The sequence below is a fragment of the Thamnophis sirtalis genome, unplaced genomic scaffold (genome assembly GCF_051295495.1).
Source record: "Thamnophis sirtalis isolate CommonGarterSnake01/CBP01778 unplaced genomic scaffold, rThaSir2_p1.2 scaffold_14, whole genome shotgun sequence".
NCBI lineage: Eukaryota > Metazoa > Chordata > Lepidosauria > Squamata > Natricidae > Thamnophis > Thamnophis sirtalis.
The window spans coordinates 24,635,247-24,658,412 of NW_028261394.1; the positions used below are offsets into that span (position 1 = coordinate 24,635,247).

General features: G+C 46.1%; 1 protein-coding gene across 1 annotated transcript; it reads left to right on the plus strand.

Moving 5' to 3' along the window:
• GPI (glucose-6-phosphate isomerase) lies at positions 1–22,574 on the plus strand. Its single transcript, XM_087729213.1, has 18 exons — positions 1–160; positions 3,668–3,758; positions 4,590–4,658; positions 6,983–7,102; positions 9,001–9,084; positions 9,175–9,321; positions 11,385–11,456; positions 15,224–15,268; positions 15,395–15,448; positions 16,758–16,818; positions 17,849–17,892; positions 18,222–18,374; positions 18,899–19,028; positions 19,453–19,529; positions 20,494–20,622; positions 21,110–21,185; positions 21,289–21,355; positions 22,097–22,574. The coding sequence occupies exons 1-18, from the start codon at positions 42–44 to the stop codon at positions 22,218–22,220; spliced, it is 1,662 nt and encodes a 553-aa protein (XP_087585339.1). The 5' UTR covers positions 1–41; the 3' UTR covers positions 22,221–22,574.
• Positions 22,575–23,166: the final 592 nt, after the last annotated feature.

Below are 23,166 nucleotides of genomic sequence, written 5' to 3' on the forward strand. Positions count from 1 at the left end.
CGTGCCCTCCTTTCCCCCCCTCCTGCGCTCCCCGACACATCATGGCGCTCTCCGCAGATCCTTGCTTCCAGCGGCTGGCCGAATGGCAGCGGGCCCACGCCGGGCAGCTGGTGCTGCGGAAGCTCTTCGAGGCCGACCCCGAGCGCTTCCACAAGTTCAGGTGGGCGCCCCCCGCCGCTCCGGCCTCCTCCCCCACTGGCCTCCCCCTCCCCGGGCTGACCCAGGGGCGGTGGCGGCTGCAAAGCGGGGAAGCTTTGGGGAAAGGTCCCCCGGGGCTGAAGGGAGGGAAGGCGGGCGGCCTGGAGGCCCGTGGCGCGGAGGACCGAGCCCAGGCGCCGCAGAAGGCTCTGGAAAGGCGGCCTGGGTGGGTGGGGGCTTTCCAGGGAAAGGGGCCGGAAGGGCTCGGGGGCGAAGGGTCGGCTCTGCTCCGCAGTGGGGAGAGACGCTGCGGGGGCCTCTCCAGAGGGAACCCCGGGAAGGGCGCCCTGCGTGGCCGCCGCTTCTGCTCGGGCCCTTCCTCCCGCAGGGGCCTCTGCGCGTGGCTGGGGCTCGGCCGCTTCTAACAGGCAGGCGGTGGGGGGGGGGGTTCCTTTGCACCCATTCAGGCCCAGACAGCGATGGGAGCCTCCGCCCGTCGTTCCTTGGTGGGCCCGCAGAGCCCCGTGGAAGCTGCACCCGCGCCTCCCCCAGGACCATCCCCGAGAAGGCCCCGCGGCTGCCTTGGCTCCCTCCGTCCAACTCGATTAGCGTCAGTCCCCGATTGTCTTTGTGCGTTGCACGAACCCAGCAAGTCCGAGAGGATTGTGCAAAGGGAGAATCGGGGGCTGTTTCTGCCGATGGGCCTCCATGAATGTGTGAAGCTGCTTCCTCGGTTGCTCTGTAGAAACCTGATGTCCTTGGACTCCCAGCAGCTCTGATGATAACTGGGATAGCAAAATAAGCATCCAAAGCAACGCTTTTGCTTTCCTCTCTGTGTGGTCAGTTTGCAGTAAATGGCTCTTGCATTCCTCTTGAAACGTTAGCCTGTTCATTGAACTAGTTTTGGTGGTTTTGGGTAGAGTTTCCACTACCTGTTGCAAAATGGCTTTCAACATTTTAAAGAGAATCAGGAAGTAGCTCTTTTCTGGTTTTCTGCCTGCGGAGAGATTTCTTCCGCCTTCTCTATCTAGAGGGTCAGTTGGGTGTGGTGTTAAGGCACCAGGCTACAAACCCAGAATTCTGCTTCTTTGCTGGCCCAAAGCCACCTGGGTGACCTTGAAAACTGCCAGAAGAAGCAGGCAAGGACAAACCACTTATGCCAGAAACATGACCTGAAGGAACACAGAAAATATCCTGCACATCCAGAAAATCTGGATTCTCATGTTCTCATGTCCAGTTTGAAATACATTTTTTTATGGTTGAACTGAACGTTTTTGTGGAATGTTTCCCTCCTTGAGTAAGAGGTGCAATCAATGTCTTGGTGAGGTATAAATAAAGCATTTTCTAAAATACCCCTTCAGAACTCTGATGAGTTCTGTTTTGGCTGATCTATTTATGGAAATAGCCACAAAATAAAATTAGGAGGAAATGAGTATCCACTTTTTACAAGCTCTCCAGTTCATTTGATTTCTTAATGAAAGATGGCTCCTTGGAAATGCATTGGAACTTTTGATACAATAAAGAACATCTTTTCCTCACGATTTTTCTTTACTCTTTTATATCTATTACAAAAGCAAGTAACTTTTCAACATAACAAGCTACATTTTCTTGTCAAATAATTTTATTACATATATTAAATTATTAAATATACGTGTAAAAACAAACTAACAATAGAAACTATAAGAGTAAAGAGAGAATAGATATAGTGTGAAAAAGGTATTAAAAAAGAAAAGAAAACACCAATATACAAAGAACTTCTTCTTAGGACTTCTTCCAGGGATAGAAAGGATGCTTAAAATTGACTCTTAATTTTTAAGGTTATAATAAAATTTCCATTTCCCCCTAAAGGAGAAAGGAAAATAGTAATTCTTTCCCCCTTTTTAAGTTTTAACAATCAACATATCCGTATGTCAAAATTTGATTTACAAAAGGGGCTTCCAATTATAAATTTCTTCAGTGATTATTTTTCTATCATGAGATCCGTTGCCAGTTCTGTTTTTGTTAACCATTTGCGGATAGGATCTTTCCAAAGCTGAGCAAATAGCAATAGCAATAGCAGTTAGACTTATATACCGCTTCATAGGGCTTTCAGCCCTCTCTAAGCGGTTTACAGAGTTAGCATATTGCCCCCAACAACAATCCGGGTCCTCATTTTACCCACCTCGGAAGGATGGAAGGCTGAGTCAACCCTGAGCCGGTGAGATTTGAACAGCCGAACTGCAGAACTGCAGTCAGCTGAAGTAGCCTGCAGTGCTGCATTTAACCACTTGGGTTAAATAAAATAAATAAAAGTTGTGCTTCTATTATCTTACATAACAACAAAACACCATGAGATCTTTCCACTGTTTTATCCATAAACCCTAACAAAAGAGTTTCCAGCCTACGCTGTACACTAATTTTCAAAATTTTTGAACTGCATAGAAGGGAGCAGCTTCAAGTCCAGCTAGACCTTGGAAGGAGAATGACCAGGAGCTGTGCAGAGACAGTATCTTTGGGGGGCACACCTTGGTACCAAAGGCCCAGGATTACCAGTGAATTCTGTTCCTGTTTGATGCTCTATGGACGCATTTTCTTATCTTTCCTCAAGTGAAGGCAAACATTCCTCAGCAGCAGAAGAATTTTTGAGCTTGGAGAAAGACAAGTTGTCCCTGATTTTTCAATGTGCCTGTGACATACATGACATGCTTATTTTTCTCTGAGCGCTCGGTTTCTTGGAGGGTACATGGGGAAATGAGCATGAGAAGAAAGCATGTGAGGAGGTAGTGGTGTAAACTTTTAGAGACTGAGAGGAATAACCTCTGGGATTTGGTTAACTCCGGGACTCCTTTGTATTCCTCACCATTTCTCTGATTTCAGGTCCTGCTCTGCAATAGAAAACCAGACCTATCCTATAATGGGGAATATGCGTAGTGCAAAGTTGAAATGAGGGGTCCTTGGTGCTCTCTGAGCTTGTTTTCTTGCAGGCATTTCATTACCTAAACTAGGTAACATTGGTGCTAGCAATGTGCTACCCTTCCAAGGCAATGGGTGCACTAAAGCCTATGCAAGTAGCCTTCATTGGCGGTATTGTCCTGAGCTGACCTGAGAGCCAGCTGCTTGCTCTATTTAATGTGTTGTCCCAGTGTTTCACTTGCTCTGCCATAGTGTAAGAGCCTTCCTTGGAAATTTGGAATGACGACTTCACCCATGTTTCCCTTCGGGGATATTTTAGAGGTACCTCAGCTGCTGGCTGCCTTTATTTCTTGATTTGGGAAGAGGAACTGTTGAGGAGTTAACTGTTCATTCCTAATGTTGGTTCTTCTTTCCCTATGGACTGACACCTGTGGATATTTCCCTGAAAAACTGGCTTGCTTAAAAATAATCTGTACAACAGCAAAATGTTTACTATCATTTGTCTGCTGCCTCTTCCCAGGCTCCTATTTGGATTAGCGGATTATTAGGATTTTCCTTCGTTACATATCTTCCTTTCTCAGATAAGACAAGTGGTAGGATATTCGTTTATGCAATGGAGTTGCTTACTCTCTTGCAGCGTGACCCTGAAGACAGAGAATGGGGACATCTTGGTGGACTATTCGAAGAATCTTGTTACAGAAGAAGTTATGAAGCTGCTGGTGGAACTGGTAATTTAATCCCTTACGTCTTCAATAATGTTTTATAACTTTTGGTCACATTTATGTATGACCTGCATTGCATGTGCTTTTTACAATGAACCATAAGCAAACAAAAATCCCCACACAGCCAGCTCATCTTATAAATAATCTAAAACGAAACTCCTCCAGATACAAACATTGATGAATTGATAGAGGGTGGTGTTTCCATATTTCTAGGCTCTGGCAGGTTGGGCTTTAGGTGTTCCTCTTTATAAATCCTTCGATCTACCACTTGCCTCCACTAATCCTGACCATAGGAGGTATTTTTGGGGTTTGACCTGACTTTCCTAAGGGATATTTTACTTTCCCCTTTCCTAGACATGGACCACAAGGAGTGGTTCTCTGTCAGGGAAGTTCGATTTCTGCCATGAGAAAGGGATGAATTCAGTGCCCTCTTTTCGACTAGGAGTCTCTGATATGCCCAGTTCTAATTGAAAGAAAATGAAGCAGAAAAGAACTCTGCCATTAATGCACCAGCCTCCCTGATGAACAGCAATGGGGATGGGTTGGACCTGCACCTGGCATACTCAGGTTCCAGCCCACATTCCACTGTGGAAAATGCCTGGGCTAACTTTGTGCCAGTTTTTCAGCCTAGCCCACCTGGAAGGGATGTTGTTATGGGAGTCAGTGAGAAAGAGAATAGCTACATAGGGCTCCCTTGAGCTGCCAGACAAAAGGTCAGCTCAGATACCTGGAGAAGTTGGCTATGTATGGAAAATGGACCAGCTATTTATCTGGTTTGTGCTGGAGGATTTGGAAAGCCTGTTATTTCCTACATTAAACAGCTCCTTTAACTTTCAGGCCAAATCGAGAGGCGTTGAAAAAGCTAGAGAGCAAATGTTCACTGGAGAAAAAATCAACTTCACTGAGGTAGGAGCTGTTCTTATCCCTGATCTGAAGGTTCTTCATGCTTGTGAAATAGTAACCTTTAGGCTTCGGGCTAGAAGAGTGTGCCATCATTTGGTTGCTTTTTTCAGCCCATCCGATCGGCGGATTTCAACTCTTTTAAAGGATTAATAGCTGTAAGCAACTGGATCCGAACAATTTTGGGTTCTTAAGTAGAACAGAAAAATAATTTGAGAGGCCAGTCTGGCCCAGGGCTGGGTGATCTCCTTGGGGTGGGGGAGGGGGGAGGAAAGTGGTGTCTAGCATCACTGGGTATTTTTATCCCAAGGCCCAAGATATAAATACAAATGTGTGAAAAAATGGAAGATAACTCTCCTCAAACTGAAGAGCCTAGGCCAAATTTGTGGAAGGGGGAGAGCTGGCAAAAGTAAGGTGGTGTTTGGAAATAGGCCAGATGCATCCAGCAGCCATACAGAGAAAATGCCCTGTCCTGGCTGCTGACAACTGCTCTGTCCCAGGCCCCTTCTGATCCAGAGGAGAAGTAGCACATGCATACAGCAGGCCCAGGGACAATGTGGCACTTGGCTATCCAAGGGAGACTGCGGCCTGCTGTGCCTACTGGAGGTAGGGGAGCCGGAAAGAATGCAGAAGCCGCATCTCCTGCCTCCCCTGCCTTGTTTTGCACATCCCATGAGTCTCTAAAATCTGGGTGTGGAGACAGGCCTCCCCATGACATTCAGATGGTATAATATTTCCTCCTTTTCCTCCCACTCCAGTTTGGAAGGAGTAAGAGTAGGAGAAGGCATCAGGTCAAGAAGCACAACCTCCCTGGGACCTTTCTGTCCAAATGCAGAGACCACAAATAATACAGTGGTCAGATCAGCAGAGGAAATAACATTTATGATCTGGTTTTGGAGGCTTGAGATTAAGAGCAAATAGGTTTATTACACACACACATTATGAGGACTTGATTCAACTATTTTTATTTTATTTATTTTATTTTTATTTATTATATTCCTATGCCACCCATCTCCCTTACAAGCTGACTGGGCATCTTATTAATTATATATGAAATACTTACATAAAATCTGCCGACTGGTTTTGACAATGTCATCTGAGCAGAATTGTGTCGTTTTGATAGAAGTTCTGAAAAGATGCCCGTGGAAAGTCTTGCAGACTTGTTACGAAACCCTTTGCTTCTGCAAAGCCAAATGACCTGATGCTCTTTGGGAGGGTGGAGGGCAGCTTAAAATACATCTTAGAGGAATTACATGAGCAAAGCAAGTTCCTCAGTGGTAGCAGAGGAATCCACTGGAGTTCCTCTTCTATAACCCGCAGCTTATGTTCGTTACTTGGTTGTGTAATAGCTGCACAAAAGTAAAAGCGATATTTAAATGGTTTCTGAAGACTCTCCAGTAACCTAGGCTTCTTCCAATGGGGAGCCTCCGGATTTGTGGACCAGAATGTGCAGGTGATGGGATAGGCTAGCCATGTTCAGTTCAGATAATTGGTGGTTTGCTGGTGAAAATAAAAATAGATGGCTGACCGCTAAGGACAAGCTGCCTACTGATCTCTTAGTGAAATGCTTTTTATTAAGTTTTCTAAAATGTTTGGTTTGGAAAAACCTATTAAAACTTTACAGAGAGAAGCTATCAACGTTCATGGAGCCATTGTTCTCCAAGCTAGTTTAGGGGGCTGCAACTACCTGATTATCGGGAGGAATTCTAGCCAAGTCTAGCGGTTGGCATTCCCTCCTGGCCCTTCAGCTGTCACAATTTCCAGACACCGACACAGCACCAATCATGCCTGGTGCAGTGCCAGGTTACTTAAGCGTGATCTTGGGAGAGCATCACGGGAAGGCTCACTCAGGCCCCTGTCACAGCAACAGGCCGAAGTCCTCTGTGGCGGCTATGGTCCTGTGCAGCCTGCCTGTGGTTGCTCCCTCAGCGCTTGGCATCCCAGAAAGCTGTGACTGGCTTTGCTCTCAGCAATTTTGAGCTACGTTACATTTATATTTTTTACACAAAGTGTGGAGCCTGCCTTTAGAGGAAACAGGCAAGCAGCCTTTCTGGGGAGGTCACAAGTCAAGGATGAAGAAAGGCTGTAGGAGGAACCAGGCCGAAGAGGCCTCCAGTCTTTCCTAAGGGGATTGTGGGAATGGCGAGGTGACAGGAAGAGGGAATAGTCTTGGCTTGCACTGGTTTCTAGATCAACAGTTACTCTGGTTGAATGCCCAGCAGAGTGGCACTTGTGCTGCAGGTCTCTCTTGGGTAGTTGTGGGGGAGGTGGGTAAGGGTGTGTGTGTGCTGAACTTGCTTTCATTCTCCTCTCCTCACTTCCTGCTGCAGAACCGAGCTGTGCTTCACATCGCTCTCCGGAATCGCTCCAATACTCCAATCCTCGTTGAAGGCAAAGATGTTGTTCCAGAAGTCAACAAAGTATTGGAGAAGATGAAGAATTTCTGTCAGGTATAAAGCATTTCCTGTCATTAACCGAGGACTATCTGTATTACATATAATGGTGGTATACTGCTATGACTTATACCTGTATTACCTTGACTTACGGCCACAATTGGGACTGGTCACTAGGTAAAATGGTTGAGGCGTCATGTGGCCACTCTGCTTAACAACCACAATCCCAGCTGCCACCATTTTAATGCGAGAATTGCTGGTTAAGCGGACGGAGCCCCAGGTAGGGACTTGGAGGCTCAGCACAGGTTGATGGGTGTTGCAGTGTGGCCTGAGCACAAGGGGGGCAGGGAAAGAGGCCACAGCTACCCCCACTTGGCCCAGCAGCCCAGCAAAAAGGCCCCCCACATAGAGAAGCATCCAACGCCCATAAACCTCCAATGGCGCCCCCCCCCTTCCCTCCAGAAGCCCTGCCCAGATGCCCACGCCACCCTGCACTGGACCTTCACCCTTCACTTGATCCGGTTGCCAAATAGCCTTGCCCACCAAGACCCTCTGGCCATGCCAGTCCTTCTCCACAAGGCCACTCACACCATTCTCCAAGAGCCCATGGCCCCCTGGTGAGCCTTTGGAAGGCTTCCAAACCTTCTGGGGAGGCTACACAGGATCTGAAGGAGGCCATGCACAGCTTCTGGAAAGCTGGAACAGCCAGCAGCTGCCTAGGGCCACGCTGGCCAGGCTTCGTCAGCAGCGGGAGCAAGAAGATGGAAGAGTCAGCCTGGGACCGTGGTGGCGAACCTATGGCACGCGTGCCGCCTGTGTGAGGTGTTGCCCTGTCAGCTGGCCAGCGCACATTCAGGCAGAGTTTCCCTGAAGCTTCCCTGAAGGCTCCGGAGGGCTAAAACCGGCCCTACGAGCAAACCGGAAGTCCATTCCCGAACTTCTGCTTTGCCCCTAGGGCCGGTTTTTCACACTCCGGAGGCTTTAGGGAAGCTCCTAAAGCCTCCAGAGGGGCGGGGGGGGGGGGGGCAGGGGAGGCAGTTTTCGCCCTCCCCAAACACCTATAAAGCCTCTGGAGCCTGAGGAGGGTGAAAAAAGCACATCAAAAATGGGGGGGGGGAGCGCTGGTCATGCGCGCTGGGGTTGTGCACATTCCATTATAGGTGTGGCACACCTGTGCATGACCCCCCCTCCCGCGGTCTCCCTGCTTTTGGCAAGGGAGCCAAAAAAAAGTTCGCCATCACTGGCCTAGGAGGTAATGGAGCACAGGGGGCCAAAGTGGCAGAGGTGGGGTGAATTGAAGCATCACTATGGTCATAAGTGTGGGTGGGCTGCTGGCTCTGAATTGTGATTGTGTGTGTGTGTGTGTGTGTGTGTATGCTTACTGCAACAGCTTTAGCTTTGGGCACAGATCATTAGTCCCTTTGTTGAGCATCATTGTAAGTTTGAACAGTCCTCAAACAGATAGTTGTTGAGTATTACTGTAACCCTCATTAAATTGCAGGCTTGTGAGTTTTAGGGGGGGATGGTAAACATCTTGCTGTGAATATAGTTGTCCAAGTAGAATGTGGTGTGGTGGACCTACAGTTCGAGTCTAAAGAGCGAGATGCCCTTGTTTGTTGTGGAATTATAGCAGCATACATTGGAGAAGGCAAGAGGTTGGGCTGGGGAGCCACAACGGAGTCATGAAAAGAAAGGCCCATGGAAACATTTCTAGCATAAAAAAGCAAAATAAGAAAACAGGCTGAATCGCAGATTGAAGAGTAAAATTAGGACCATAGAATTGTAAAAACGATCTTGCAGGGTTACTCAAATGAGCAGATTGGACGTCCCCAGTCGCAGAATATTAAGGCATTCATTCAAAATCCTCAGCATTATTTTAAAGCAAAGTTTTAAAACCTGATGGCCCCCAGAGGCAAACATACTTTCTGAACTGGCCGTTCTCTTCTTTCTTACAGAAAGTCCGTAGTGGAGACTGGAAGGGCTATACTGGAAAAGCCATCACGGACGTGGTCAACATTGGCATTGGTGGTTCGGATTTGGTGAGTGAGTGAGTCTCTGCAGCATCTGCCTGTGCAGGACTGGTGAGTTCCGGAGCATAGCAATGTTCAAGGCTTGTCTTCTTCATCCAGGGGCCCCTCATGGTGACCGAAGCGCTGAAGCCTTACTCCAAGGGAGGCCCTCGTGTTTGGTTTGTGTCCAACATTGATGGCACCCACATGGCCAAAACTCTGGCGGAGCTGAATCCCGAGACAGTGCTCTTCATCATTGCCTCCAAGGTATGTCCTGCTCTGGGGAAGGAGACTTTTCCCCGTTCTTTCATCAGTAGAGGTGAGGCGGTCTCTGCCTTTCTTGGCAATCTGGAAGGTGAGCCTTGCTGAAGCAGCTCAGGATCATTAATGTGGTGGAAAAGATTCAAAGTGTCGGTGAGCCCTAAGCATTCATTTTTTCATCCATACGAAGACTAAGGTGGGATTAGCAACTGGCTTGCTTCCTGTTTTATTCTCCAGGGTGGCCAGCTCAGTCATTGAAGGAGCAGTCATTGGGGTCTTTTGACACCAAGTGTTATTTTGGAATGAGCATAATATGGTGATGGAGATTGTCTGGGGCCATCCAGCCAGGGCCAACCCCTCGGTTGAGGGTTATAAGGATGAGGCATCTTGTTTATCTTTGCCTCATCTTTGGTTCAAACGATAGCAAAACTCTGGATCTAGGCACTCTAATGTTTTGGGAAGTGTGATGGATGCAAAATGCAATTTGTGCACTGCTACAGTCCTTGTAATCCCTTCTTGGAAATAATTAGGTTTTGGAGGCTGATATATAAAGAGAACTTCACAGTGTACATTTGGGTTAATTAACAATAGCGCTTATACGTTTATATTTTTAAACTCATGCCATTCCACAGTGCTTTCTAGCACTCTCTGAGGGGTTTACAGAGCCAGCCTATTGCCCCTAACAATCTGAGTTATCATTTTCCCGACCTCTGAAGGATAGAAGGCTGATTCAACCTTGAGATCGAACTACTGGCAGTGGGCAGAATCAGCCTGCAATACTGCATTCTAAGCACTTTACCACAATGACTCCATGGGTTAAAATATTTGGCCTTACATTTTCATTGGGAAAACTATCTTGTCATTGTTGAAAAACTAGATAGGTATGTAACGGTATGAGTGGCATTTTTTAAGTTTGCTTTTTTAAAAAAAAAAAAACTATTTTGGGAGAAGAGGTAAAGTTAGTCCCCAGGGTTACATGTGAGTGCTTGAATAAGTAGATCCAGTAGAGAAGATTGGTCCCTAATCAGCTGCGTAATTATGTCATAAAAACAGTCATTTCTCATTTAGTGGCTACTTCATTTGATGACCATTCATAAGTTCAACAGTATTATTTTTTTTTTAAAAATCTGATCGGTGCATGCACTTACAACCAATTTTTTGCATGAACAACAACATGGCAGAGTGAGAGTGACACAAACAGCTGCAGAAGAAAAAGTGAGCTTAAGCAATTGCAGTTGCTACACAAGGAGAGGATGTAGGCCACGTTTGGCTAAGGAGCAGATTGGCTGGAACTCAGTAGCCAAGTTGCCTGCTTAAATGTTGGGTGGATGGGTGGGGGGGTGGGGGTGGGGGAAGGCAGCCACCAATGATTCCAAGTTGTTACCAATGATCAGCTGTTAGAGAATGGGACTACACACATTTCTCCAGGAATAAGTCTTGAGGCTCTGGTGGCTTTTACCCAAATTGCATGAAGAGTTCCAAATGGATTGTTTCCTTCTCCCAGTAATAAACAAGTATGTTTGCAATTAATAGTTAAAATATCAAATTAAGTCAAAAGAACTAAAAACATGCAAAATGTTGTTTAGACAGGTCGAAGCAGAATCGCTAAAGAGTCAGAATGTCATTGATTTGTAGTGGATTGGAGTTCTAGTATTTTTGTCGTTTCTGTGACTGAGAGAACCTAATGAAGTACCAAAACATGCAATCATCCTATCAATGAGTGAGCATGGAATTTAGCTTTTCTTTCTGTAGAATTGGGGTAGTTTTCCTTAGAGGCCTTGGTAATGAAATAGTTGAAAAGGAACTTATTTGGCCTGTTCACAAAGATGCTTCATTATGTTAGTGCTAACCTGATTCAAAATTAAGCAGTTCTCCATTTTCCCTCTGCAACCAGTCGGGTTACCAAGACTTTCAAACTTGGTCTCTGCGACTGCTGCACAGCTGATTCTGTCCCAAGAAGCCCCAGGGCCCATTTGAAGGGACCTTCACCCTGGCTTTGCTCCAACAGGTACTGAGTTGCTAGATGACCTAACCAGGCCTTTCACTCTTTCTTCTCTCTTGGTTCCTAGACTTTTACCACTCAAGAAACCATCACAAATGCTGAAACTGCCAAAGAATGGTTCCTTCAAGCTGCTAAAGACGTAAGTAAAAGTTGATTTTATTTTATTTTTTATTATTTTATTTTATAATTTATGTGCTACCTATCTAGCTGTCTAGAATGACACTGGGTGGCTTTGTTTTTTCCCCGTCTTCTGGGTGGGTAACAAAAAGATAAAGGAGAGAAAACAAAATGAGAAAAGTGAAATAACGAAACAAAGGTGCCAGGAAGAACTAAAAGCCAAAAGATGGTTTTAACTTGCTTCCAAATGCCAGCAGGATTAGAGATGCCTGTCCTCCCAGAGGAAGGGGCTGTGCATCCTGAGAAGGTTGTTGATTGCTCTACAGCCTGTGAGAAGTTGGGATCCCGACTGACGGTTGCTGGGTATTCAGTTTACCTGGGAGCATCCCATAATTTGCCTGGCTTTGTCTTTGAATGATTTAATTCTAGCCTTGGCTAGAATTCCTCCCGATAATCAGGTAAAGAACAAGATAGGACCCACCACTGCAAAACTTCTGTCTGTTGTCATGCAAACAGTTCTTACTATAAAAGATGTGTGGATATATACAGGCCTTTTTTGAATCTTCAGAAGGACAATTTTTGAATTTTTCAAGGGTTTGTTGGTACTTTGGCATCCTACCTGAATGTCTACATTCAAAGTCAAATCAACCTGCCTGTCAGGGTTTCAAATAGTATTCAAAAGTACATCAGAGTCCAAGGCAAAGTATTGCTCAAAGTTCCAGTTTATTAAGAGAGCCATGTTGGCACATCTGGGAAAACCCGAATCTGAAAGCTTCCCGGGTTTCCCCACCCAGTTGAAAGTTCAAGATCTTGCATCCCCACACCCACAAGTCCATCACTCGGTCCAATCTCCCACTGCCATGCTGGCACCTTCCACCCATCCAGTTCCGGTCATGTGCAGAGACAAAGGATGACCTTGGCTTTCTAGAAAGAATTTTGTTGTGGCTACATAGCATCTAACTCTGTACAATCCCCCCTCTCATTTCCCCACAATAGAAAATGCATAGCAGAATAATAGAAGGTGTGGCAGGCTAAAGACCCAAAAGAAAAGATGGCTGCAGGCCTCACATTGCCCCTCCCCCTTTGCTTCTCAAGCCAAAGTTCCTGATTTCACCTTGAGTGCAGATGCAGAAGAGAGGGGCATCCATTGCTAAAGCTTTATCCAAACCATGGACTCCCAACTCTGCTTTAGGAGGGAGCCACTATTCATTCCGGTCAGATTAAACTCGGCACAGAAGGGGATTTTACTTGGGGTGAAGCACCCATTCCTGAAAGGGGTATCTGCCTACCCAGTTTCACCCAAGCTGTTTTATTAAACGCCTTGCAGCGTTGAGGGGCTTGTGATACGGCACGACAACATGAGAATGCTTTGATGACTTGGATGCTTTTCCTTGGACTATGGCCAGAGGGAGAGTGGCCTTTTCAGAGATGGTCTATAAATAGGCTTCTCAAGTTATTCCTTCTATTCTCCAGTAGCTTCTCTGCTATCTGTATCCTATCAGATTATCTTTGGCAGGGATGGTTAGCTGATAAAAGCCTAGTTTTTGAAAGTGTAGAGGAAAGACTAGTTTTTGAAAGTGTAGAGGAATCAATGAGGACCCATTAATGAGTTTCTGGGACGGGACTATAGCCTAGAGCAGGGGTGTCAAACCGAAGGTCCAGGAGCCAGATCTGACCTGCGGGATACTTAGATCTGGTCCGCTAGCCACGCCCACCCCAGCTCCCTGAGGTCAAACAGAACCCTCAATGAAATAGAGTTTGACACCCCTGGCCTAGAGTGACCCAGGAGGACTCTTACGTGATATTGTCCAGCTGAAGGCATAACGGAAGTGGTGTCCAGATTGCATTCAGGAGCAATATTATTGGGGTGTCCCTGATGTTCCTCAACAACAGCCTAAATGCATGCATGCATACACAGACACAGACACACACACACACACACACACACACACACTTTCCAGCAATGAGTTCTCAGCCTTCCAGGTCGCTAATTGGCTTTGTTCCAAAGTGCACAATGCATGCTGGCAGCTGGGGAGGCCCAGCCGTTGAATTAGCTTGCAACCTGTGGCTGTGTCCAGCTTTCTGGACTCCCTCTGAATGGAAAAGGGGGAAGGATTCTTGATTCCCATAGCAGTCTGTAAATTGCCAAGGGACCCATCTATGGGAGCCTCCGAACCGTTGGGTGGTATCTCATCCAGGCCTGCCTCTCACTTGTTCAGGTCCTTTGCTTCCCTGCCTTCATCCTTGCCTGAGTCAGTTGTAGTCTCTCATGCCAGGCTGCCTGCTGGCAGTAGGCCTTCCTGCTCCCTAGAAACTTTGGGTTCTTTCAGTCCTTATTTGTGGGAGCGGAGCACGCATGTCATATTAATCCTAATTCATCTGGTTTAGCTTAATGATCAATTTCTTAGGACCTCGGTTGCCTTCCTCGTATCCAAAGCAGAACATCTAGATTCAGTTGTGTTCCATATACCCTGTTTCCCTGAAAACAAGAGCCTCCAATGGGGCTTTTGAGCACATGCACTAAAATAAGCCCTCCCTGAAAATATTGCAACACAGCAGCAGCCATGAGGTGACCACGCTTGCCGCCTCCTGCACCTCAAAAATAATAAGACCTCCCCAAAAATAAGACCCTATCTTATTTTCCAGGAAACACGGTAGTATCAACCTTGTGAACTCTCCTCTTTCCATTATGTATTCAAAATGGACAATGATTTGTCTGTCTGCCATCTATCCCCTATCTATCATCTATGGGTTTAGGTATATATGTATGTATATAGCATGTATATATGTGTGTTACGGGTAGCTGTATACTTTCTCTTGAGAGCAACAATGACAGAATGTCATTGTTAATGTGGCCCAGTTGCTCGTGGTAAAAAATGGCAATAAAGGCTATCTTAATCTTGCAGTTCCCCCAGAGTTGCCTTTCTTAAACTGGGGCCATTAAAAAATCGCATTTTGGCATCTCTGAAGGCTCCCACTGGGATGAAGCCTCTCTGGAGCTCACTGTGCAATGGTGAGCATTACCCATAGGCTGCCTTGAATCAAGACGGAGAGCAGCTTTTCTCTTGATTTGCCTTGATTTGTCTTCTCTGGAGGAATTTCTTTAAGCATGACTTAAATCTCACAACGTAGAAGCGACTACTGGCTGCTCCAGAGGGATCCTTTGCTCCTCAGAGGATGTAATGTTGAAAAAGTGAAAAAATATTGGCTCAAAATATAGGTAACGATGCAGATTAATTTTCAAAATTAATATGGAGATGAAACCAGAATTACTTCTATTAGGTCTCACAGAGAACCAAGTAGAAAAGACTCATGGAAAATTGGTTTTATATACGATGATTACAGGGAGGCTGTTATTTATGTGCACAAAGATGGACAAAATGGAGGGTTGGACTGTGAAGATGATGGGATTAGCAGAAGAGACAAAATTGAGCTGATTGACCAAAGTTGAAACAATAAGTAATTTATTATAAAAGACAGGAAAAGGGCTTGATGGACTTTTTGTTGAAAATGAATGCAAAAGAAATGACTTCTATATTTGCTGATTGAAAAGGGCTGAATAGGTTCACTGATGAAGTGAGCCTTGATGGGGGGAGGAGTTACAATGGGTTTGTAACTGCTGTAAGAAAAAAAAAATCAGAAATCACTACTTTAAATATTTCTTTTCCTTTATTTAATTTTCTATATTTTTTTCGTGTTCATCTTTTATTGGTTTTAAAAATTTCTCATAAATCTTATGTTTAAAAACTTGTAACATTGCTCTCATTGGTTTATTTTGTTTACTTAAAGCCTTCTGCTGTGGCCAAGCACTTTGCTGCCCTCTCTACCAATGGGGTGAGTACATATCGCTGGGAGCCTTCGCCTGCGAACGCCTGTCCTTGGGAGGCGGCGGGGGACGACGGCTGGGAAATACATCCTTACAAACCTCCATATGTGCTTTCTCTTCTCTTGGTATTTCAGCCTAAAGTCAAAGACTTCGGAATTGACACTGCAAATATGTTTGAGTTCTGGGATGTAAGTAAAATCTATGTAGGGTCACCATTACTTGGACAGTTTTTCCCTCTCACCGCCAGCATCGTTTTGGAGAAGGTGTTATGCCCCCTCCACGGCCATGCAGTGGCATCCTTGTGTTCAACACAGGTCCTGAAACACCCTGATTCACTTGAAATACTGGTGGTGTAAAGCTTTTCTTCCCACCTCACATCTCTTTTCTAATCGTTTTGGAATATAAATCCACTCCCCCCCCCCAATGGATCCTGTCCTCTGGCAGCAATGCTCAAAGAACTCAGACTTTTGCCAACCCTCCCCCCCTTTTCCTGGGCTGTGGCCTCCGTTGCAGGAGCAGTAGTGGATGTGGGGCAGAACGGCCAAGAGGGGCACATGGGATTTGCCGTGGCAGCAGCAGTGCCAGGGCAGGGCATCTGCAATTGCTCCTCAGCTCTTTTGCCAGGGGCTCCTCAGTGGCCAGGCCCATCCTGCTCTTCATCTTGGTTTAAACAGCTGCTGGGTAAAAAGAGCTTTAATTGCTTTCAGGCCGATCCAAAGATGCTATTATAAGCCATGACATTTGCCTGTGAAAGCTTGTCACTTGGGCCGCTAAAGGTCACATCTTGTTGGAGACCCCTGAATCTCCCAAGTGATTGCAGCAAAATGGCTTTGGCAATATAGTTTTTGGGAAGCTCTGGGCTACGTGGCAGAAGTGCAATTTTGATTGTAGGGCTAATCGTTTAAATGGGGAGCCTTGATCATCTCATATGCAAAGCCCTAGGAGGTTGGCTCTGAGTAATCTGCCTTTTGGAGGAAGGCGGGGAATATTTGTTAGTTGCAATATTTATTTCCCTGCTTGTTAATCTTAGTAACATATCAAGTATCCCATCTGACTTTCTTCTTCTCACGTATAGAACAGGGCAGAACTTGGGTGCTAAAAATGCCCCCTTCCCCCCTCCTCACTGGGGATTCAGAAGTATTCTGCCAGGGGTACAATGGAATTGGGTGCTGCAGCTGATCAGAGGTAGAGGGAAGCCTTGCCAAAGCTCATCAGCAAAGCATCTGCCCTCCCCCATCTGGCCATTCCTCATTTGGAGGAGCAATTGTGCAGATTCGAATGAACCCTTGGCAGAATTATCCGTCACCAGGAGAGGGCAGAGTTGGCTCTCCTCTGGTGGCAGCAACAGGAAGGGTGGCCACAGGGTGCTTCTTCATGCCGAATGAGAAGGGCTCTTCTAGACTTTGTGTCCCCCCCCCTCCCCAAAGCTTCCATTTTCACTCCTATGCTCCAGATAAATGTAACCTCTGTTTCTCCTTCCACCCTCTCCCTTTGCAGTGGGTCGGTGGACGTTACTCGCTATGGTCGGCCATTGGCCTCTCCATTGCTCTGCATATTGGTATGTATCTGCTTCCCTCTGAACCGACTGTTCCATGGCGGGTGATGAAAGCTAGTTTAGCTGAATAACTGATTGGGTCTTTCTTAAGGCAGCTTCTCCCGAGGAAAGAAATGCTTTTAAAACACCTTGGAAGGTTGTGGTATTCCATCAATCTTTTGCGCTTCCATGCTTACCTGAATAGTTTATTTGGCCAAGTGGGATTAGGAACACCAGAAATTTGTTGCCTGTACAAAACCACTCAATGCACATGCCAAGCAGCATAATGAGGAGGAGGAGGAAGAAGAAGAAATGAATGGTACCAATAGCAATAGGAGTTATTGGAGCAATACCTGAAGAGTTGCCTAGGTACATGGACATTTTGAACTTATTACACCTGGATATTCTGACTTTGCAAAAAAAAGAACCCCACCTTACTTGGAACTGCCTATATAGTCAGATGCTCCCTTAAGAGCTCTTAGGTCCTTGGGTAGGACGTGGACTGTGAAATTTTTACCAGTCCCAGACTGTGAATCCAATTGAAGATCAACCATAATAATAGCAATAGCAATAATCTCCCAGTGACATAATACCTTGACTTTCATACATTGGAAGAAGTTGGGGTTCGAAGGCAGCAAAAATGACTGGGAGCACCCAATTCACAAAGTTCTTGAAAATGAGCAATTCAAGGTCATGTGGGACTTTTGGGTCGAAAGAGACGCTTGTGGAAAAGAAAAAAGTCAGGTCCATTGATATTGCAATGCCAGGGGATGCACCAATTGAGGAGACACTGCTAGAAAAAATAACAAACTCCTGTGATTTGCACCTTCCAGATATTCAGATGTGGGATCCCCATAGGAGGCAGATAGTCTGGAGGGAGGGGACCAAGAGTCTTCTGATCAGGCAGAGGGAGGGTCTTTTAGCCACATGAGTATTTACTTCAAAACCCCTCGAGGGCAATGATTTGGGCAGTAGCGCATAGGATTCCGCCTTTGACTTTAAGGCCTGCGTTCTTGAAATGTTGCATACATAATAATATAACAATTTTATTTAGGTTTTGACAATTTTGAGAAACTGCTGGCAGGAGCCCATTGGATGGTAAGTCCCTGAACCTTCTTGGCAGCTGATCTGGAGTTGGGGGAAATAGGGGCCTGTGGGCTCTATGTGGCCCTCGAGTTACACTCTCAAAGGATAACAAGCAAATTGCTGCCCACGGAGAGGATTCTGAACTATTGGGCCCAGGTTAGAATTCCCTCTGGCTAAAATGGCCTCAGCTTAAAAAAAAAAAACAATGTTTCTCCTAGCAGTGGATCTGAATTGGGAAGCCCTAAAAATCTCCGTATTCCATTAGAGCTTTGCCCTGGGCCTTCTAGGGGTCCAGCTTGTCCTATTAATCCAGTTTTGTTTTTATGCTCCTCGCTCCAAAGGACAACCACTTCCGCTCAGCTCCCTTGGAGAAGAATGTCCCCGTTCTACTGGCGATGTTGGGGGTCTGGTACATCAACTGTTACGGCACAGAGACCCATGCGCTGCTGCCCTATGACCAGTACATGCACCGCTTTGCTGCTTACTTTCAGCAGGTGAGGTGACTCCTTTGTGTTCTCTAGCAGAAGGGGTTCTCGCATGGAGAGGGGGGTTGAGGGCCATGCTTCTTTGAGGGTGGTCCTGAGCCACAAAGAGCCGAGGTGGTGCAGTGGTTAGAGTGCTGTACTGCAGCCACTTCAGCTGACTGTTAGCTGCAGTTCAGCGGTTCAAATCTCACCGGCTCAAGGTTGACTCAGCCTTCCATCCTTCTGAGGTGGGTAAAATGAGGACCCGGATTGTTGTTGGGGGCAATATGCTGACTGACTCTGTAAACCGCTTAGAGAGGGCTGAAAGTCCTATGAAGCGGTATATAAGTCTAACTGCTATTGGGGGGGGGGGGGAACAGTCTCATTGCTGCATGCATGTATGGGGTGGATGTGTTCCTAAGCAATACCTGACTCTCCTTACATGCTTCGCGTGGCCTTGCGCCATCTCTGGCCCAGAATTTGGCCTTGTCCACGCTCTCCTGTCCTTTCAGAGGGCTAAGTGAGCCTGATGGTCTTCTGCTGTTCTTGTTTAGGGGGATATGGAATCGAATGGGAAGTACATCACAAGGAAAGGCACCCGTGTGAACTATAATACTGGACCAATCGTGTGGGGTGAACCTGGAACCAATGGGCAGCATGCCTTCTATCAGCTGATTCACCAAGGTACAGAGAAGGGGTGGGTTTTTAAAGCCATCTTAGCCAATCAAAAAAGGCCGGAGTCCAATCTGTCTGGAGCCACTGTAGGAAAGCATTCGCTTCGGTGGGAGTTCCTGGGGGTCAAACGGCTGTGCCTTCCATCAAGTTAGTTTGTGGGAGAGTTGAGGGAGTATAGGCTAACATTTAGAATACAAAACTGTATGGTTTAACTGCACAGAACTTGTCCGCAAAGTTCTTGATGGCCAACATAGTTGTGTGATGTTCTCTGTACAGCAATCGTGATAGGATCAGACTCTGACCCTCCAGATCTTGTTGAGCTCCAGCTGGCCTCACCAGCAGATTGCATGACCGGGACCAGAGATGGGATAAGATGACCAGCAGGAGTTCCGTATCCCTGCTATTGTAAAATGACTTTTTCCTCTTTTTGCAGGTACTCGCATGATCCCTTGTGACTTTCTGATTCCAGCCCAGACCCAGAATCCAATCAGAAATGGCCTGCATCACAAGGTAAGCTCACTTTTCCTTAACTTCCTAACCTTCTTGTGCTAATCGTCCAGAGTCCATCACGTTTTATACAAGCAACCGTCCTGCCTCCAATAATTTCAAAGGGGCCAATTCATGAGACTCTTTCTTTTATACAGGGATAACTTTTCCCACTCTCAAAATAGTGTGTTGACCCTGTGTTTTCTTCTGTTGTTTTGAGAAATTATTATATTTCTCCATATAATGTTGCTGCCATTGTAAGGTGTACAATCTACATACCTGCGGCAAGAATCGACTGCTGTAATTTCTCTGTTTCAGCCATGATTTATTTGTGGACCCATTTCAAGTTGCAGACTTCGAAGAGAGTCTGGCTGCTGGAAAGGCAAAACACAAGCCAGGGTGTGGATCCATGCAGTTCTAAAGACCCTGGTGTGACCCAGCAGAGTTCAGGAAGGCACCTCAACCTGTGTCAGGTCCCCCTTCATCTGTCCTGGCATTCTGGAATTTTAGCCGGAGAAAGATCTTTCTTTAACTAGCAAAGCTGAGAAACTAAAGCCCAAATATCCCATGTGAAAATGTGCCCTTTGCCCCAAAGTCACACCAAAAGGTGGGGGCATAACAAAAGAAAAGACACACATCTCTATACTTCTGCCATATCTAAATGTCTCCCTCTTTTCTAGTGAGCCAATTTGTCCTGTTTTCAGGGAAAAGTATAAGACAGCTGAGTTGCATGTAAATTGGATGCTTTCCTAATTTCCTCAGGCTGGACTTAGGGGGCAGATTTAGGTTTGGCCTTTTGGCATTTGCCTTGTTGCCCCGGAATGCCCACCGGGCATCTTTTGACCTCCCTGTTGTTTAGCTGGTGATCCTACAGACATGGTAGCTGCTCTTCAGCAGAACTTCTGAATTCTGCAGAGTTGACAGAGAAGTTGTTTGTCCCAGCCAGGTGCCCAACTTGCCATTCTAACTTCTGGCTTTTCCCTGCTAGATTCTTCTGGCCAACTTTCTCGCTCAAACAGAGGCATTAATGAAAGGGAAGACGACAGAGGAGGCCCGCCAGGAGTTACAAGCCGCTGGACTAAGTGGAGAGGCTCTGGAGAAGCTCCTTCCACATAAGGTACTTGGAATCCAGCTTTCCCCCAGATCTCAGTGGGAGCCCACTTACCGTGCCTTCCTTCCGTTTGCTCCCTGATTTGCTCAATGGATGGTGGATTGGATGGTCCTCTCAAAGGGGAAGGGATCAAGGCTTGTGCCCTAGATGCCATGGGTTGATTTAGCCTGCTGCCGTTGATTAGGAGCTTTCAGAGGATGAGCCTTTTAATCCACCTGGATAGAGGGCAGAGCCTGAGATTGGTGAGCTGCGTCAAGCTTGAGCTTGCTTTAAAGGGACATGAGGAATTGTGGGAATCTGTTCCAAAGGGGTTGCAACCAGGAGCTTCTCTGTATGAGGAGGTGGTAACATTGGGGATGCCTAGGAACACGGTTTATGTTTATGAAGCCAACCCTAAACTTTCTTGACTTCAAGATATTGTGTTTATATAGTGTTTTATCACTAGCAGATGTGTCTGAACATTGAAACTTCACCTCTGTCTCTTTCTTGAAAGGTCTTTGAAGGAAACCGCCCAACCAATTCCATTGTCTTTACTAAACTTACTCCATTCATTCTTGGATCCTTAATTGGTAAGTTTTTCCTCTTCCATATTTTTGTTTCTTGACTTAAATATATTGTCTCAAAAGACTTATTATTAACACTGCTCTCTCATTGAAAACAATCTTTTTCCAGCAATGTATGAACACAAGATCTTTGTTCAAGGAGTTGTATGGGATATTAATAGCTATGACCAGTGGGGGTAAGTGTCCTACCATATACAAATTATTAATGGTGTTTGTTTCCACTCACTGAGATTGTATCCTTGGCTTTTCCTGGGAGTTAGAAGCTCCTTACTTAGTCAGTTCAATTTGTTTGGCTGCCCATCTCAAAGAAGTGATTCTGGGCAATGAGCAGTCGTAAAATCAATCAATGTTCTGCGTTCCTTACAAGGCAAAATGAATTTAAGCTGCCTGGTTTGGAGAAAAAGAATTGAATCTGGGCTGAAGATCAAAGGTGCCTGCTGTCGGGGTTCTGACCAGTGCCCTAATTGGAAGGCTTTGCGAGTTGACACCTTCCCTGCAACACAAATGGCCATAGCCATAAAACCTCTTTTTGGTACATTTTCTCCCAGTTTAGGTTAACATATTGAATGACCCGGTCAACTTCTAATGAAAAAATTCCAATCTTTTCTCAACGTTTGAGAAGTTAGTTGGGTAACTTTTTACCATTTAATGTTTGTGTAGTTGTGAACTTGGTTTTTGTCCCCTAAACGTTTGTGATGGTGTGCTAAGCCATAAACTGGATTACAAGGAACAGTGGTTGGATTCCCACAACAAAACATGTTTCAGTCTGGTTTTGACATCAGGCGCAGCTGTCCTCTCCTGTTATCTTACAAGGGGATTTCGCAACAATTGGGGATGGTGAGAATAGGAATTTGCTGCCTGTTTTAAAGCTTTTCATTCTGGAGCCTGAATTTTCCTCCTCTTTTTGCTTTCTTAAGTGTTGAGCTTGGAAAACAATTGGCCAAGAAAATTGAGCCTGAACTGGCAACTGATGCACCAGTCACCTCCCACGATGGCTCAACTAACGGGTTAATCGCCTTCATCAAGAAGCACCGAGCCTGACCGCAACAGGCTGCATGGCTGATGCCCAGATCAGTGTTGTAGCTGCTGCTTTGTTAGCCACTTCCCAGGCCAGACTTCCCAAGAGTTCCGGCCTCATTGTTCTTCATGGTTAGCTTTGTTGTATCGGAAGCGGTGTTTGTAAAGGAACCCTTACAAAATCTAGAAACTTGACCTAGTGAATGTTTCATGGCAACTGTGATGTGTAGAGCACCGCATCCCTTCCGTGTCAGTCCCCGTGCTTGGCCCTGCTGCGGAGACGGGAGCAGCCTGTAGAAGGTGGTTAAACCTTTTCCGTGTTGTCTTGTGAAGACCCAGCCTTACATGCACTGAAATAAACCAGAATTAATCATCACATTTCTCTTTCTCTTCTTCCTTATTTGGACTGTAAGTTGCCTTGGTCTGTGTACAGAGGGACTCAAGCATCCTGAGACCCTTCAAAGTTAGCTTCATGCTATCTCGAGATTCCCAGTCCAGAGAACTGTGGTGGTCTCTCTATGGAACGCTTTGATGAATGGCTCCTGCTAAGTCCATTTTGACATCAGAAGTCATCACAAAGGGAAAAATTGCGCTCAGGTGAGGTTTGTAACACAAATCCACAAATATTCAGAGGTTTCTTGAAAAGGCGGCATGTTGAGGGAGTGTAGACCCCCCCGAGCCCCCTCCCCGTTGTTCTCTCTTCTCTGGTTCTGCCCTTTGAGGAAAGGTTGAGAATGTCTAATGGTCTGCAGGCCAGGCCAGGTTGGGGGCATCAAATTCCATCTCTCTCTTAATTTCCAAAGAGCCACTTGGTCAAAAAAGAATGATCTCTCCTCCCCCCCTCCCTTCTCTGTCACTCACAGACACTCACACATATCAGTGGTGGGTTCCGGATCCTGTTCTAACCGGTATGGTTGGAACGGGCCCGGTGGTGTCCATATGGATGCGTGCAGCGTCTTAGCGCCTCTGC

What these genes read in the sequence shown, in the direction of transcription:
- GPI (XM_087729213.1), top strand. Translation starts at nt 42, where the DNA reads ATGGCGCTCTCCGCAGATCCTTGCTTCCAGCGGCTGGCCGAATGGCAG. An exon ending in TCTTCATCATTGCCTCCAAG is followed by an intron (nt 9,322 to 11,384) that starts GTATGTCCTGCT and finishes CTTGGTTCCTAG; the next exon opens with ACTTTTACCACTCAAGAAAC. An exon ending in CTATCAGCTGATTCACCAAG is followed by an intron (nt 19,029 to 19,452) that starts GTACAGAGAAGG and finishes CTCTTTTTGCAG; the next exon opens with GTACTCGCATGATCCCTTGT.